Below are 18,996 nucleotides of genomic sequence, written 5' to 3'. Positions count from 1 at the left end.
AATGGTGGATCAAGTGAGGGTTTTCTTAGGAATGGGGAGACATGAACATGTTTTTAAGGTGAAAGTAGGGAGCAAATAGGGAAAGGGTGAAGATTAGAATGAGAGTGGGAGTGATTGAGGGGAGCAAACAGGAAGCGACAGGATTGAGGGTGCATCTTAGAGGTATTCACCTTGGTATCAAGAAAGGTCACTTTTTTTTTTTTAGGCAATTGGGGTTAAGTGACTTGCCCAGGGTCACACAGCTAGTAAGTGTCAAGTGTTTAGTCTGAGGCTGCATTTGACTCCAGGGCTGGTGCTCTATCCACTGTGCCACCTAACTGCCCCAGGCCACTTCTTCTAAGAGACAGAGATGAAAGAGGAGATAGCTGGGGAAGATCTCTGTGTGATTTGAGAAGGGGAAGAATGTTGAATGGCCTTGTTGAATAGCCTCAGTTTTTTCAGTGAAATATGAGGTGACATCTTCAGTTGAGGGGATGGGGGAAGAGGATGCTGTGGGAGACTTCAGAGATTAAAAAAAAAGTTTAGAATAGCCTGTAAATTATAAAGAAATGTAATCTGCAGAAAAATGTATATTTTGTCTGGGATAAGCTTAGTACCTCCCTTGTGAGATTCTAATCTTAGATATCTACATGCAGCCAGATAGTATAACGGATAGAACACTGGACCTGGAGTCAGATCACTTGAGTTCAAATCCTGCCTCAAACATTTACTAGCCATGTGACATTGGGCAAGTCATTTAACCTCTGCCTCAGTTTATCTGTAAAATAATAACAGCACCTACTTCACAGGATTGTTGTGACAATAAAATGAGTTAACATATGTAAAGTGCTTTGCAAACTTTAAAGACCCATATAAATTCTAGCTGTTATAAATACATATTTCCTAAAATGTGAAATACTAAATATGGGACTATATCTGGAAAATAATTATAGCAGTTTACATTTATACTGTGTTAGTACTTTAGGAGTACAATGTGCTCCCTCACAACAACTCTAAGAAGAGACAGTACCAGTATTATTCATATTTTACAGATAAGGAAACTGAGGCTGAGAATTTCACAACTTGCCTACCATCAAGTAGCTTTGAAGTCCAATTCAGAGTTACAACTCAATAAGCATTTAAGCAAAAGCCATTCAATATATTGAGCTTCATTACTTGAAGGCTGTTGATATTCTGAAGAAGATAGAAAAAAGGGTGACTTGCCATAGCAAATAATTTACTTTCTATTCAGCTCTAGCCCTGGGCCTTTCTGAGACTGCTGGTCAAGACTTCAGCTACTGATAGTTGTGAAGTGGACATCTGTTTGAGAGAAGCTCTATTCAGACTCCTGCCTTGTTTTTGTCTGTGTTTGTTTAGGCAAATTCTGGATCTGTGGGCTATACCTATGTGAAAATATACTGGGGTAGAGACTGGGTGATTAAATTAATCAATATCCCCCAAATAAATCTCTGTGTGTCTGTGTGTCTGTGTGTGTGCGCGCACGTGTGTGTGTTGGAAATGATGGAATCATTAGATCATAGAGTTAGAGCTGGAAGAAACCTCAGAAGGAGAAAGAGAAAATACAACCTCTCAAGTAGGAAGTATTTTTTAAAAATTATGTATCAATCTATTTCTTCCTGTTAAAATTCAAGCCCCTCTCCTCTTTTTTATTGTCTTCAGTAGGTAAATTTAGAGGATGGATTTAAAGTCAGGTCCAATTGGTAACTGAGTTATTAGAGGTAAATGAGCCCATGGTTTTTGTCAAATTTCTTCCAAGACATCAAACTTACTCATATCTTCATAAAGATCTACCTGCCCTGGATCCTCTCCTTCCAGGACTCTGCTTCCCTCACCTCCTATAACCCTAATTTGCCTCTTTTTCCCTCTCTCAACACTTTCAAAAGTAAGCTGGCCTTCAGCAGTATTTGATTTTATATTCGAATTCAAATTTATTTTCCCTAATATGGACCCTTTCATCTGACCATCTGAACCATTCCCATATGCCTCCTAGTTTATTTGTACTGATGATTACGATATTTATGACAAAGAATTTAATTAAGTATTTTGAGCACCTATTATGTACATGCCACTGTGCAAAGTCCCAAGTATACAAAGATGAAATAAGTACAAGCCTTGTCCCCAAGAATACACAATTCTCAAAATTTAGTAGGAGGAATTGTATCTTACGAATGTATTCCATTTGTATGTAAAGACATCAATACAAGTGTATGTATGTATTTACACATATTGAGACAAATCTTCAAGAACAAATACATTCTGAATAACTGAGGTTTAAGTAAGAATAATTTGTATACATTTGTTGAATTTTTTCCTAGAAAATATATACATATATATGTATATGTGTGTATATACTATCACAGAATCATTGGATTTCAGAGATAGAATGGATCTCAGAGAGCGTTTAGTTTAATATTCCCATCTTATAGGTTAAAAGAAAAACCCTATGTTTCAGGGATGTTAAGTGACATATAGAAGATTATACAACTATCTAGTAGCAGAAACAGTAAAATTCTGGTCTCTTGATTCATATTCCAACGTCATTTCTACAATAACATGTATCCCAAATATAACCTGTATACTTAACAGAACTGAATTTTCTTCTATGACTGATAATGCAAGGTAATCACTTTAAATATCAATTCTCATTGTACAGTACTGTAGCTAGAGAATAGTTGGGTTGTTTCATGTTGAATGTATAGCAACACATCCTTTCAATTGTCCTTCTGGTCTATTTTGCTGTAATTTGTCTATTTTTGGTCAAAGTCTTTTTTAGTTGAGATCCTAAATTTAGCTGAGAAACACAAATTTACAAATCATGAATTTCTGTGCCTTATTTATGTTTTCTCTTTCGAACAAAGAAAAGGAACAAAACTGTGTATAGACAGAGAAGCAGTGCTCATCATGACGTGGCCTACTTTCCCAACAAGAAGAATGGATCTATTAGATATGATGGAAATGAAAACTATCTCTCGTTCTTCACCAGAACAGGCAAAATATGATTGGGGAAACTGCACGAAGCTTGAGGAAAAAAAAGAGAGAGACGTCCCAGTTGGTAAGAAAGTTGAAATTTTTTTAAGTGTACCACGTCAGAGAATTATTATCTCAAGTTAAAGTTCTGGAATACTGGAAGGGAAGAGAACAGATTCCAAAAATATTGATATTGAATTCTGGCACAATAATCTCCCCTGTCAAAATAGCCTCTCTCACAGTAAAGCCCTTTCTGGAACACATATTTCATTTTTATAGAGTCATGGAGAGTTCAAGCACTTGTAAGATTTCCCTGATTTGTAATGTGTTGTTCTCAAAAATCACACTGCTTCCATGAATACCACCTCCTTCCCAAATGACACAATGTGTCACATAACCTTCCGAACAAGGATAGGGAGGAGAAATAAAATAACTTAACTCTCTCAGTTGATGTTAATCACTTAGCTCAAAAGTTGGTGTTCAAATTAAAAATAATACTTTGCATCATAGAAGCCCTTTACAATGCACATACTCGTGGCAAATTTGTAGATGATTAAACATCCAGACTTCGGCTAAAAAATATTACAGTTTTTAACCAGCAGTGTTTACCCCTGTCCTTGATTAAAGTTTTTAATCTAAGTAGAGTATACTTTTGAAACCTCAACAGCCTTCTTCTCCAATTTCTATGTGAGCTCACTGTACATTTAGTAGAGGGTACACTTTAGGAAGAAATACATCTGTAAAGAAACATCATACAGTGGGCTAAAATAACTAGAGACTAATATCCCAGCTCAGAAGGCTTAGAAAAATACCAAAATGAGTCACTCTGGGCAGCCTATAAGCAGCAATTACTTGAAAGCTAAAAAGCCAATAGATTTTCATATGGTAAATTGACTCAATCACTATATGATATCCCTTGCTAAATACAGGCACAGCTACATAATGATGGACAGCCTAATTACATCATTATGCTGTATGGAAGGATCAGTGTTATTTCCTACGAAATCCTTACAAGTTTAAGGCCAGACAGGATGATTTGTATTGCCAATTCCTGTCTCTCATGACCCAGACAGTGGAATGCAGTATTTTCTTCCAGGCCACAGGCCAACATTCGTGTCCTCTTTCATGCAGACTTAGGATGTGGCTTCTACAGTCTGGTTCATAACCAAAGCAGATAGCCACATAACTACCGATGTCCTCTTAATGCAACTTATGACATTAATATAACAAAGGCAGATTTGGTGTGACAGAGTTCAAAAAAATTACTTCACCCGTGTATTAGAAAGGTCTTTACTTCAGCAGAAAAAAAAGTGTAATCCTCGGACTCGTGGAAGACATGGTTGTATCTGAGTTCTATGGGTTTGAGAAAACACTTTCTCCCAGATAAAGTAACCTCCGAGATCAAGGAAACAGAGCTATAGGGTTTATACTTTACTTCCCTACAGCAGAATGAACAAGAATGATTCTATTTTAAAAGGGTTGCCACCATCTTAGAGATTTCCTTCCAATATAGGGAACTGTGGTAAGACTAACCTCAGAGAAATGCATTTCCCACAGAAACAAATCTGACTTTTAACAATTCTTTTGACTGCAAGGCTTGCACACTCCTCCATTTCCTCTTCTGCCATAGAATGCCACTAAGCGGCTGTGTACTCTAAATAAGTCTAAAAAGCTATAAAAACTCAGCTACAAAGCTGAAGATGCAACGAGCCTGAGCAGTCCTCCTTACTGCACATTTCAGTCTGATTTCTCATTTTCTGATCCCCATGTAATTATTTTACTCGCTTGTATTTGCATTTCCAGCACATTTGGCATAGTGCTTGGCATGTATGTATACTGACATTTCGTAGCTAAACTAAAATCCCATCTTCTACAAAAAGACTTTCCCAACCTCTCCTAATTCTAGTGCCTTCCCTCTTTAAATTATTTCCTATTTTTCCTGTATATACCTTGTTTGTACATATTTATTTGTTGACTCACCCATTAGACTGTGAACTTCTTGAGGGCAGGACTGTCTTTTGTCTCTTTTTTGTATCCTCAGTACTTGATTGACTAGCTAATAAATGCTTTTTAATTCATTCATTCACTCATGCAAACTAAGTTCTCTCTTCCAAAAAAAGTAGCAAAACTAACTGGCTTGTCACCCACTATCAACCTCAGTTTCCAGATGCAATGGGAGAATATTTTTTTCAAGTCCCAAGTCTAAACTCTCATTTATGTATTAGGAATATGGGCAGCAGCAAGTTAAAACAGACTCTTTCAGGTAATCCCATGGTTTCCTAAATATAAAAGTGACTGAATTTAACGCTAAAAAATGCTCAGCAGTATTGGTTTCCCTCTGCTGATGACATAATTTTTTTTAAAGGTTTGGGAATATCTAACCTACCTTCCATTCAACCTCTAGTTTAAAACTGTAACATTTTTACTGAAGATTAAGAGATCAGCAATGTTTTTATTATATTTTTGGAATTATGCATTTAAAAAATTGTTAATGATTCTATTCTAGTCTTTACAAGACACCCTTCTAGAACAGTATTGCATTTTGACTTTTTCTTGATAATTTAAAATTACTTTAATATGCTTCATTTAGCTTGGATTTAAGTTCAAATAAATTTTTTTTAACAAAACAGGGATATTTTAACACACTTGAGACACTCAGATCTAATGTTAAATATCTACATCATATCAGCAAACAACACTGTTCTCATGGACAAAACAACTATCACCTTGATGGACTTTGTAATTAAAATAGCCAGCTATAAGGCAACATGATAAAAAAGAAGTTACTGAATATACTTGGTTCAAAAGAGTAAACTGGATCTACGATGCTTTAAGATTATGTTTGTTTAAAAAATTATATCCAGGAACAAATATCCAAACCTTTGGAGACCTTCCAGCTTTATAGTTTTTATTTATCATTACAGGTTCATTTAATTTCTACTCCTCCTCAGGTTTCTGATAGTATTTTGTCTGGACCTGTCCTTTGCATTTATCATACTCTCTCTTCTATCATAATTATTTTTAACATATCTTTCCTTTTATTAGAGTGTAAAGATGTCTTGTGTATCTATTTGTATATCTCCAGAACCTAATCTAGTATTTTTCACACAGTAGGCACTTAATAAATGGCTATCAAATTGAACAGAAGTCACTCAACTATAGAGGTTTTGCCTTACTCTTTACTTATATTTGCATTATTCTCTGTTTCTGGATGAAAATAATAAGATCAAATCTGGCAAGGACCTTAAGAGTTCATTAAATATAATGCCTTTACATTACAAATAAGGAAAATGATGCCCAGAGAGGTGAAATGATTTATTAGGATTGTCACATAAGTGTCAGAGATGAGGTTGTAAAAATGTTCAACAGTATTCCACCAGACTACGGGTTTTAGTTTTCCTCTGTTATTAAAAGATTGATGTATGTCATTTTGTTGAAGGAAATAAAGGGGGTTACAAAGGACACAGCTAGCTTTTTTATTAGTTAGTTTTTCTCTTTAAAGGCTCTGATTCTTACCTGACCATCCAGGGAGACAGTGGCAATAGCCAGTGGTGGGATGGCAGCCATCAGCATGACTACAGTCACAACGCTCCATGCAGTTCAGCCCATATGTTCCATCCTGTCAACAGAGTTGTTCAAACACAGCAATGAAAGATGTGGAAGATTACAGAATGTAGGGTTCAGAGGAGGAGATAAGCAACAATAAAGCACATGTCATTTTAGATATTATGGAAATAAATACCCTCCTCTGTTTTTCTTATTTCTTTACCCACTTAATTGAAAGAAGAATTTTCTACCTTAGCATAAATAATATCCCCCAAAAAAGTTTTACAATATAATTTGTAATTGGTTAAATTAAAAAAGTTAAGATGATGACCTTTAAATAAGATTTTTCAAAATAAATTTTAAGTAAACTATTAAGTAAAAGTGTATAGGTTCAATTCAATCACTGTCTCAGCATATCTACCAGTTACACTAACCCATAAATGAAAGGTAAAAAATCTTATTTTTTCTTCTCCTTAGCACCTTCATTCTGTTGAAGAGTCTAAGCAACAAGAAATTTTCTGATTTAAGAGTAAGACAAATACACATGGAAAGACTGAATCAGAAAACCTCATACTATTAAATCTCTCCCACAGAAACAGATGTTAGAATCTTTCCCACAGATGTTAAAATCATAGATTTAGAACTAGAAGGGCCAAGCAAGATGGTGCCTGCCTGTAATCTCTGCTGCTTGGAGGCTGGTGAATTGCTTGAGTTCAAGAGTCCTGAGCTGCAGGAGGGCTAAAGGTTTCCACACAAACTCTGGCATTAATGTAGTGAGTCCCTGGGAGTGGAGAGTCATCAGGCTGCCTAAGGAGGGGCAAACCAGCCCAGTTTAGAAAAATGGCACAGGCTGAAGCCACCATTCCATTCAGCAGTAGGATCAGGACTATGAATGGCTGTTGCACTTCCAGCCTGAGGGAGACAGGGGGACCAAATAAAAAAAAATGTAGAAGAAACCTTAAAGATCATCATAAAGATTTAACGCCCTCATTTTACAGATGAGGAAAATGAGGTTCAGGGAAGTTAAGTCACTTGGCCAGAGTGACAAGGCTAACAAATGTCTGAGTAGGATTTGAACCCAAGCCTTCCTGACTCCAGATCCTGACCATAACCCACCATGCCTTGCCACCTCTTTATGTATTAAGTGCAGGAAAAAGTAAGATTATTTCTTTTCTTTACAATTCTATGTACACAATGGGCTGAAAAAATTAGAGATGATATGATTCTACAGACTTTTCACCTACATGTTTATTTTAAAATAGTTTATCTAAAAGTCATACTTTTTCATTTCTTTTAGAAAATAACATGATGAATTTTAGTATATTCTAAATTATAATGCAAAACCTTATTGAGGTATGCTGCCATTTTATTTTTATAAACACGTCATTTTTCTATAGGACCACAGAAATCAAATGTTTCATGAGCATGGCACCTAAGTCTGTGGGAGAAGGATATCACAGCTTTTTGCTCTCATGATACAGCTAGTCAACACAGTAGCTGCAAGGAAGGACACCAACAGCACTCTCCCAAATGAAAAAAATAAATTGTAATTGTAGCTAAGAAGAGGAAAAAATACAGAATTAGCAGAAAACATGTATAATGTTGGTATTGATGGCATAATGATATCCCCAGGAAGACCCATTCCAAAGAACATATTAGGTAATAGTGTTTATGTGTTGGGGATATGGTGGTGGGGGGCAAGGGTAGTATCCAATTCAAAAGCCAGTTTGTTGATACTTGCCTCTAAAGGTTGAAAATGAATACATAGTCTTATCAGAATAATTTTAAAATTGCAGAGCAGAACAATATAATGGAACTTCGACAGAAATATAGTTTGATTTGCTAATACATTTGATGTATAAAAAGAGAAAGATTATCAAGAGTTTTCTTTGTCTGTACTGTAATTGGATTGTGAAGGAAAGAAAATTTTTAAATTCAAAATACTGAAAATTTGCTCAAAGCTTAGATGTGATTTGGTGAAATCTACTTAGCTCCTGGTGAATATCTAGGGCATTCAGTGATGGGGCTTTGATGTGGTCTATTAACAGTTTCTTCTCTGCCTTTGAAATGGAGCTGTGCTTGGATGAAACAGTGAGGAGAAAGGTTTCCTCTGCTAGTGGGCATGCTTCAATAATGCTGCATTTCAACTACTTTCATATCATGATCACAGCATGTTCTTTGAAGATAAAAATATTGTATATGGAATTCAGTGTCTCAGGTGGAAAAGGCTGAGAGAGAGGTCTAAATGGAGGTGTCAGTTATTCAACAAGTACTGATTGACAGGCATGAAACTGGCGAAGCACTCCTTGGAGCTGGGGAAATAAAAAGGGGTGTTATATTATTAGAGAATGCATGTAGCTAGTTTCCTGATCTATAAAACACAAGGGTTGTACTAATTCATAGAAACACGTATTTATAGCTGGAAAGGATTTCAAGGGCCATCTATTCTGACCCACTCCATTTATAGAAGAGGAAATTGAAGCCTAGGGAGATTAAGTCATTGGCCCAAAGGTAGTTATCATTAGGGGTGAGATTTGACAGCAAATCCTCCAACTTGAGAACCAGTGTTCTTCCCGCTCTACTATGACCTCTGAGGGCTTTTCTAGCTCTAGATATTATGACCTTTTATCTGCCTGCAAAACATACAGGCTTTTATGTTCTAAATAAACAAGTGAATAGTATGATTTTTGAACTAGGGAAACAGTAAATTTATTACTCCACAAATAGAAAAGATTTAACATTTTTATACATTTTAAAGTGCCATATAAATATCTGAAAGTGTCTAGTACTTCTTTTATAACCTAAGGATTAGTATGATAAGCACAGACTAGATGCTCATTAAAACGTAATGGCTTTTATATAAATGGAGAAAAAACCAAGAGATATATTTAAATGGGGAATGGAGATCAAGAGGAAGGAGAGAACAGGAAAGAATGGTAAGGATGATGTTTTTCCATTGCCTGCCACCATCCAGATGCTTCAAATATTGCAGACTACTTGGAAATTTCCTAGTTTCCTTTTTTCTACCCTACTCATATCTCTCATTTTTATAAACACTTCCCTAGGATCTGAACCTAAGGAATTCAATAATTCTACTATCTCTCTGGGCTTTGTTTAAATTGACCCAAGCTATCCAGCAAAACAGCAGAAAATTCTCACACAGACATGTTTTGGAACAGAGAAGTTCACACCCTGTCATAGTTAGATGTCTTGAGTTTTACCTGGCAAGCAAATTCACATTTCTCCCCTTGCCATCCAGGAGCACAGGTACAGGTTCCATCCAGAGCACTGCAAGCTCCTCCATTTAGGCATTTGCAGGTTGAATTGCAGCCAAAGCCCCATTTGCCACTGGGACAGTTGATGGAGCAATCCACACCATGCCAACCTGTCACAGCAGAGTGCCATCAATATGTTGAGGAAATAAAGGCAGCTATTGATACCACACTGATCTCACATCACCCATATATCTTTCCCCATTGTCTCTTTCTCACTGCTGTCTCAGATGAAGAAGTGGATCTTTTCCTTGACAAGACAAATCTCTAAAGATATATCCTTGATCCCACCCCTTCCTGACATCTCCAGCAGATTGGCCCCAATCTCTTTAATATTCATTCTCTTCCTATGTACATCAGCTCTCTGAAGTTTACAAACATGTCCCATTTTTCAAAAAATCCTCATTTCATCTAACCGCGCCCAACATCTATTGTCTGAAATCTCTTCTCCCCTCTTTGACTAACCCCCTTGAGAAAGCCATCTACACTAGTTATTGCCACTTTCTGCTCTTCTCAATCACCAACGAACCCTCTATCTACTTTTTGATCTTATCGTTCATCATAAACAATCTTCTCCAAAGTTATCAATGATTTCTTAATTCCCAAATCTAATGGTATTTTTTCCTCAATGCTCATTCTTCTTGATCTCTCTGCAACCATTGACACTGCAGATCACCATGTCTTCCTAGGTTTTCATGATACTTTTCTCTCCTGCTTCTCCTCCTTCCTATCTGATTTTGCCTCAGTCTTTTTTGTAAGATCTTCATCCAAGTAACATTAACTGCATATATCCTCCAAGGCTCTTCTCTTACTTCTCTAAATTATCCCACTTGGTGATCTCACTAGTCTCAAAGGGTTGATGATATCTATGCTGATTCCCAGAACTATATATCCAGCACTAACTTTTCTTCTGAGTTTCATTTCTGTAAGACCAACTGCCTCTTAGATATTTCAAAATAGATGTCCACAGGAATCTCAAACCCATCTTAAACCAAATAGAATGCATGACCTTTATCCTTGAACTTTCTCCTCTTCCAGACTTTCCTAATTACTGTTGAGGGCACCACTATTGTACCGGTTATTCAGGCTTGCATCCTCAGTGTTATCCTTGCCTCCTCTCATATTCATCCCACATATCCAATCTCTTGTCATTTCTACCTTTACATTTCTTGTATCTATCCCCTTCTCTCCACTTATACAAGGTACCACCTTAATTTCAAGGTACCACCAGTATTACCACTTTAATACAGGTTCTTATCACCTCGCACCTGGATTTTTATTATGATAGCTTTCTGGTAGGTCTTCCTGCTTCTAATTTCTTCCACTCCAGTCTGTCTTCACATAGCTGCCAAAGGAATTTTTCCTACAGTGGAGGTCTGACCATTTCATCCTCTCCCCTACCAAGTAAATTCCACTGGCTCCCTATTACCTCTAGGATCAAATATAAAAATATAAAGACCTCTGTCTGGCGTTGAAAGTCTTTCACAACCTGGCCTCTTCCTACCTTTTTAGTCTATTCTAATTTAGTTACTACTCCTCTCCATGTACTTTAAAATACAGCTACACTGGATTACTTGCTATTCCTCCCCCTTAACTCCTGACATTACACCTTTGCGCTGCATGTCCTCCATACTTAAACATGTTCCGTCTCTCACTTCTACCTCTTTGCTTCTCTGGCTTCCTTCAAGACTCAGCTCAAATCCCACCCCTACAGAAGTCCTTTCTGAGTCTCTCCCCTCCCCTCCCCAATGCCTTCCTTTTGCTACTACCTTCTATCTATTCTGAATATATCTTGTATGTACCTAGTCAAATCTAGAAGCAATTATTAAGCACCTACAAAACTATAACAATTACCTAGTATTCTATAATGCTTTAAGGTTTGCAAAGTGCTTTACAAATATCTCATTTTATGCTTATAGCAAGCCTGGGAAGCAGGTTCTATTATTGTCCCCATTTTACAGATGAGGCAGGCAGAAGTTTAAGATTTGCCCAGGATCACCCAGCTAGTAAATTTCAAAGGCTGGATTTGAACTCAGGCCTTTCTGACTCCAAATCCAGTGTTCCATCCATTGTACTACCTACCTGTCCTACTACCAGGCATTATGCTAAGTGCTGGAAGTACAAAGAAAGGCAAAAGAAAGTATTGTCTCTCTCATTACAAATGTAAACTCCTTGAGGTCAGGCATAGTGGTTTGTCTCTCTTTGCATCTAAGTGCTTAGCACAGTGCCTGACACATAGTAGCTGCTTAATACATACTTATTGACCGACTGATTCAAGATGTCCAGCAGCTGAGCACTAGCATGCAGGCAGTGCAACAGATAATACTAGTTCTTCTAACAGAACAAAGCAACCCTTTGGCCCGGCTCTTCTTGCTGCATTTGACAGAGAAACGCCAGGATCAAACAAACATGAATAGGCTATTTGAGTGGGGGTATTGAAATCCCCTTAACATTCAGTCAGATCCATTGTACTACTGACTTTTATAAGGAATTTTATATATATATATATACACACACACACACATATATACATATATACATATATATACATATGTATATATGTGTGTATATATATACATATATACATATGTATATATATACATATGTATACATATATACATATGTATATATGTGTGTGTGTGTATATATATGTATATATATATATATATATATAGCAAAACTGCAAAAAAACCAAAAAAACAAAAGTGTATTTAAAAGAAAAAAATGTTTATTTTTAAAGCACAATTAACCATATAGAGCATCTTGTGCTTCTTGGCTGCTGTCACACCTAGGGATGAGTGAGTACCTTCTGACCCTCCTACAAAATGAGCTTTGTGCAAAGCATTTCTTATAGTGACTCTACCATAAGTTTCAGGTTTGAGATTGACTAACAATGCATGGACAGAGATGTATAACTGTTTGCCTGCGTTTTTCCCAAGGTTGATAGAATCACAGGATTTTCAAACTGGAAGAGACTACTGAGTTCACGTACCCCAAAGCCTTCATTTTATAGAAGAGAAAACCTGTGGCCAAGAGAGTTGAGGAGACTTTCAGTCACAGTTAATTAGTGGCAGATTTGGAACTAACACTTCAATGCTACGCTTCTTCCACTATACTTTGTTGCTCATATAACTTTATATCTTCTTCATTGCAGGCTCACATATGAGGTCATTCAGACCTTCTTACCTGCTTTGCAGTACAAGAACCATCTACTGGAGAACAAGTGGCATCATTTTTACAGTTGCACTGAGAAGAACAGTTTATTCCATAAGTCCCTAGAGGACAAGGAGTAGAACAAGTAGAATCCTGGAAAAGCACAAATAAAAAATACGGATAATGAAAACATATCTTAATCATGTTAATTGTGAGTTCTAGAACCCATACAGAACTCTAGAATCTTTACTTTCTTTTTTTTTTCTTTTTGGTTTAGGCAATGGGGTTAAGTGACTTGCCCAGGGTCACACAGCTAGTGAGTGTTATGTGTCTGAGGCTGGATTTGAGCTCAGGTCCTTTTGAATCCAGGGCCGGTGCTCTATGTACTGCACCACTTAGGAATCCTTACTTTCAACCTTTGTAATGCCACTGGCCAATAAATTTCTTCAAAAGTGTTGTTACACTCTCACCAGTATATAGTATGTTAAATGTAGACTTTAATACGATCTAAGCTGGCATTGGCTCTACTCTAGTTTGGGGTATAGTGTTATATAGCCCATGTTGCTAGGTAACTCTTATCAAATTAGTTTTGCATCATTTATAGGGGGATCATATTGCACGATCAATAGTAACAGTTTTTATCACAACTAAAAAGAGACAAAGTGATTGTATAAATTTAACAAAGCAAATAAATATTAACATTACCTTAAATGATGGTGTTCCACCTTCCTTGCCAATGAAATAATATGATTAGCAGGGTAAATATTTGAGGGTCTATATTTTGTTCTTTGAGTTTGGAAAATATAAGAAAACTGAGGGGTGATTTGTTAAGTAATAGTGATGTGTGACAGGTTTTCATATATGAATGGTGGCCTCACATTTATATATCTTCGATTTATATTGTAACTTAAAATTTACTAGGTACTTTCCTTATAGTAACCCTATGAGGTAAGTAGAATAAGTATTATCATCTCCATTTTATGGAGAAGGAAACAGGCTCAGGAGAAGTGAAGCTGTTTGCTAAGGCCAGTGATTAAGTGTCAGAGAGAGAACACAAACCCAGACCTCTCCTGACTTCAAGTCCAGGATCTTTGTATTATGCCACACTGCTTTTCCAAGGGCTTAGGATAGACACAAAGATTAATTTCTTGATATCTGAATGTTGTTAAACACAAGGATACATTTTTAAATGAAGCTGTGAAATTACCTTCTTTTATAGTCTTTAAAAAGACGAAAGTTTAAAACCTGGAATAACTCAAGTGCAGTACTGCCTTTGAGATGTGGAACAGGAAAGATGAACCACTACTAGCCTTTCCAAACTCTTTGATTCACTATACACATGCTTGAAAAATGTAAACTCTTCATACCATAGTTCGTTATCTTTAAAATAGTGAATTTAAAATGGAAATAGTTCAGACTCTCCTAAAATATACTTTGTCAACTGTTTAAACAAAAATAAGTAACAAATAATGTCTTCAAATTTGCTTTAGTATATTTTCTTTTTTTAAAATCAGACTTTCTGTTTTCTATTCAATAATAAATATTTAATTTATAATTACATTAGTGTTTCTCCTTCCCCTTTCTCTCTTTCATAGAATTAGGGCCTGGACCCATCATTGATATAGGGAACTCTCAGGTGAGCAGATTCCCTCTACTAATGCAGGTCAGAAACTTCTCTGCAACTTAGAGAGCTGCCTAGAGCACTGATAATTTAAGTGACTTGCCCAGGGTCACACTGCCAGTATTTGCTGGAGATAGGCCTTGAACCCAGGTCTTCTTAGCCAGCTGTCTAGTCACTCTGCTAGACTGCTTCTCTTTTATAAGGCAAATAGTTTCTGGAAAATTGGTTTATTGTGGCAATTTTCATGAAGATGCTTCTTTCCATATTCTCCATACTTCAACTCTTTCCTCCTCTAAGCTTTACCTTGCTAGGTCTCCCCGACTTAAGCTGAAGTCAAAATAATTCACCTTAAATCCAGGGGCACAGAAGCATTTCCCCGTCACACTGTCACAGTCAGCACCATTCTGGCAGCTGCATAGCTGTTGACAGGATTCCCCATAGAATCCAGGTGCGCAGGTCTCATTGCAGTAGAGGCCAGACCAGCCTGGTTTGCAAGAACATTCTCCAGAAACAGGATGACAGCTGAGAGAAAGGAGTAAAAGGAACAAATAACTCTGGAGTAAACATGCTATTTGGTCAGTCAATAAGCATTTATTAAGTACCTACTATGTGTCAGGCCTATACTAAACATTGGGGATGCAAAGAAAGGCAAAAAACAATCTGACCTTCAAGAAACTCGCAATCTAATGGGGAAGACAAGAAGTAAACAAATCTATACAAACAAGCTCTATGCAGGATAAATAGGAAACAATTAATAGACAGAAGGCACTAGAATTAAGAGGGATTGGGAAAGGCTTCCTGTAGAAGGCAGGATTTTAGTTGGAATGTAAAAAAAGCCAGGGAACCCTGGAGATGAAGGAGAGCATTCCAGGCACAAGGGACAGCTAGAGAAAATCCCCATAGCTGAGAGATGAAGGATCTTGTTGATGGAGTGGAAGGGGGCCTGTTTCACTGGATAGAAGAGTATGTTGTAGGGTATAAGATATAAGAAGACTAAAAAAATGGCAGGAGGTAGATTACGAAGGGCTTTGAACCTCAGACAAAGGATTTTATCTTGGGTCTTGGAGGATGATATGGATGGAGCCACTGGAGTTTATGGAATAAAGGGGTGACATGCTTGGATAAAATCCAGAGGACACTTTTGAAAGATCATAAAATACCATTTCAGCAGGTAGGTGGCGCAAGGGATAGAGTGCTTAGCCTGAAGTCAGGAAAACTCTTCCCGGGTTCAAATCTGGCCTCAGACACTTACTACTTGTTTGACCCTGGGCAAGTCACTTACTATTGTTTGCCTCTCAGTTCCCCATCTGTAAAATGAGCCAGAGAAGGAAATGGCAAACCACTGCAGTATCACTGTCAAGAAAACCTCAAATGGAGTCACGAAGAAGAGTCAGACACAACTGAAATGACCCAACAATAACAACAACAAAATACTATTTGGTCGTTACATGTATAATGTATGGTTAGGACCTGTGTTTTCACCAGTGCACAACAACCAACGGGGAAACTCTCTACACCAATGTTAACTTTATTAAAAATCAATACATTATTTTTAGTATCCACTTAAACGCTTCCTTCGAGTCTCACCTAAAATCCCACTTTTAAAGGAAACCTTTCCCGATCCATCTTAATTTTATTGCCTTCCCTCTGTTGATTATATGAACTTACATAAAACTTACAGTCTTTGAGAGATGCCTGGGGGCACTAAGAGGTTAAGTGGTCACACAGCTAGCATGTGTCACAGACAGGATGTGAACTCTGTTTTTACGACTACAGGACTCACACTCAGTGCTATGTTGTCTCTCAATTCACATATTATATAGTCAAAAAGTAATATTTTTGTGTAACGACTTGGTGCTTAGCGAAACATCTATTTAACTCCAATATACAATTTGTTATGCTTCTACCACGTTCTTTCATTTGTTCAATAGCATTTATTAGGTGGCTGCTATATGAAGTGCATTATTCAGAGTATTGAGTATACCAAGACAAAGATAAAATAGCCCTTTCTTTCAAAGTGTTTACATTCTACTGAGGAGAAAAAAACATGTAGACAGGTAAGTATAAAATATATATCAAGTAACTACAAAGTAATTTGGGGGTGTGGGGAGGTTACAGGAAAGGCCTCATGTTGGAGGTGACATCATAGCCAAGCCATGAGAGGAGTCTGAGATTCAAAGAGTTGGAGATGAAGAGGAAGAACATTCTGGGCATATGAGGTCAGGAAAAGCAAGCAGCTTCCCTAAGATCTAGTCTGTCACCCAGACAACTAAGAGAAGCCCACCTCAAGAAGCAGACCAAAAACTTGAGGCATTCACCATCTCCAGATGTCCTGAGGCCCAATGGGTTATAAAAAAAAATACATCAATAAATCTCATTTGGATATGTAGTTTGGTATGTGGGATCACTCCTTTTTCTTTCCTAGTTTAGATACTGATTTACCACAAAATCATTTATTTGAATAGGTACTCTCCCCCAAATGTAGAAATTAAAATGAATTAAATAACTTGATTAAATTAAAATACTTTCTGTTTCAAGGAAAAAACACCGAAAACATCACATTCCACAATATATTCTAAGTGGATTCATGTCCTTAAGATTAAAGATCATACAATCAAAAAATTACCAGAGAAACAAATAATATACTTCTCACATCTATGGGTAGGAGATATATTTTTAAGCAAAGAAGATATAGAGGCAATTATAAAAGATAAAATAAATAACTTTGATTACAAGAAACCGAAAAGCTCCTGCACAGATAAAATTTATGTACGTAGGATAAGAAGGGAAGTGGTTGAAGGGGAAAAAAAATCTTTTTAACCAAATTTCTCTGATAAGGGTTTGATATGTAAGATATATAAATAATTATGTATATATGTATATAAAAATAAATATGTATGTATATATATATCTATATAGAGAGACATTTATATAGACATATATTTTATGATCAGTAGCCATTCCCCAATAGATAAGTGATCAAAGGATATATACAAATAATTCTCAAGAGAAAATTTGTAAAGTATTAACCACCATATGAAATAATGCATCAAATCACTAATAATAAGAGAAATGTAAATCAAAACAACCCTGAGGTCTCATCTCAAACCCAACGAACTGGCAAAGATGACAAAAGATTGCAATAGTCAATGTTGGAGGGACTGTGGGAAGACAAGCATACTGGAGCATTGTTAGTAGAGCTGAGAATCAGGATATAAGGCTTGCTCTGGGATCTGGGCATGCACAGAGGATAGGGCAAGCCTCCTTACAGATGTAATAAGCAATTTAAAATTAAATAAAAAATAAAAAAATCGGAAATTATGTAAATAAAGTGACTAAAAATCATACCCTTAAGACTCAGATTCTATTACTGGCAAAGAGGCCATTGATAAGAAGGAAGTCCCATAGACACCAAAATATGTATACAGCAACACTTTTTGTGATAGTAAAGAATTAGAAAAAAAAGTAGATGCCTATTAATTAGGGAAGATGGCTAAATGGATTTATGGCGCAGGAATGTAATGGAACCTTGCTATAAGAAATGAATGGATTGAATACAGAGAAGCTTAGAAAGATCTACATGAAGTGATGTAGAATGAAATAAGTAGAACTAAGAAAATAATGCACATAATAACTATAATAATGTAAATGGGAAGAATAACTATATACACGCACACAAATCAAAGGTGAATATTACAAAATTACAAAGAACAATCATGCCTCAAGATATATAAGAAAATGTTCTCAAGCCACCCCTTTGCAGGAGGTTCAGAAGTATTGCAGATTGCACATGTTATCAGACTTTTTCACTGCATTGATTAGTTATGTTGTTTTTCTCCTCTTTCTTTTTTTGCATTTTTTAAAAAAGAACTACTATACATAAGATGGGATTGCTCTTTGAGAGTAGGGGAGGGACACTGAGGTGATATAAAAAAACAAAAGACATTTAAAAAAACATTCTGAGAGGCACTTAAGAATTAATTATCTCTCTGACGACCTTCCTCTTTTAGAATCATAGTATTAGCCCATAGATGTAGAGTTGGAAGACATCACTGAATTCAAACCTCTCATTTTATAGATGAGTGAACCAAAACCCAAAGAGAACAAGTGGCTTGCCAGATATTACAAAAGCTTTATGCAAGACAGAATTCAAATTGCACAGATCCTCTAATTTTTATTTTTATTATTATTTTTTTGCTATAGCAGTCCAGGGGAAAATATACAATATGCTGATCTGTTCCGATCCAGAATGTAGCCCCTCAGGTGTGAATATTAAGGCAGTGAAATAGCTGTGAACAATGGATAATTGGCTAATTAACTTTCTGAAGGATAGCAGATGTGGTAATAAGCAACAATACTCTGAAGTTAATAGCCTAGGTGAATGGTATGATGCTATCTCTAATATTCACCTAAAAATCTACTGAACAATTTTTTTCT

General features: G+C 36.4%; 1 protein-coding gene across 1 annotated transcript in view; it reads right to left on the bottom strand.

Annotated features, from left to right (window-relative positions):
- Positions 1-18,996, bottom strand: part of MEGF10 (multiple EGF like domains 10) — a 112,287-nt gene that overhangs the window by 35,502 nt on the left and 57,789 nt on the right. The window contains exons 10-14 of the mRNA XM_021009594.2: positions 14,907-15,081; positions 12,972-13,091; position 12,600; positions 9,735-9,898; positions 6,484-6,586 (exon numbers count right to left, since the gene is read on the bottom strand). Coding sequence (XP_020865253.2) covers positions 6,484-6,586; positions 9,735-9,898; position 12,600; positions 12,972-13,091; positions 14,907-15,081 — 563 coding nt within the window. The remainder of the gene's footprint in view (positions 1-6,483; positions 6,587-9,734; positions 9,899-12,599; positions 12,601-12,971; positions 13,092-14,906; positions 15,082-18,996) is intronic.

This window comes from Phascolarctos cinereus, unplaced genomic scaffold (assembly GCF_003287225.1).
Source record: "Phascolarctos cinereus isolate Bilbo 61053 unplaced genomic scaffold, phaCin_HiC Scaffold_4;HRSCAF=312, whole genome shotgun sequence".
Classification (NCBI taxonomy): domain Eukaryota; kingdom Metazoa; phylum Chordata; class Mammalia; order Diprotodontia; family Phascolarctidae; genus Phascolarctos; species Phascolarctos cinereus.
This window is presented reverse-complemented; position numbering and strand designations above follow the sequence as displayed.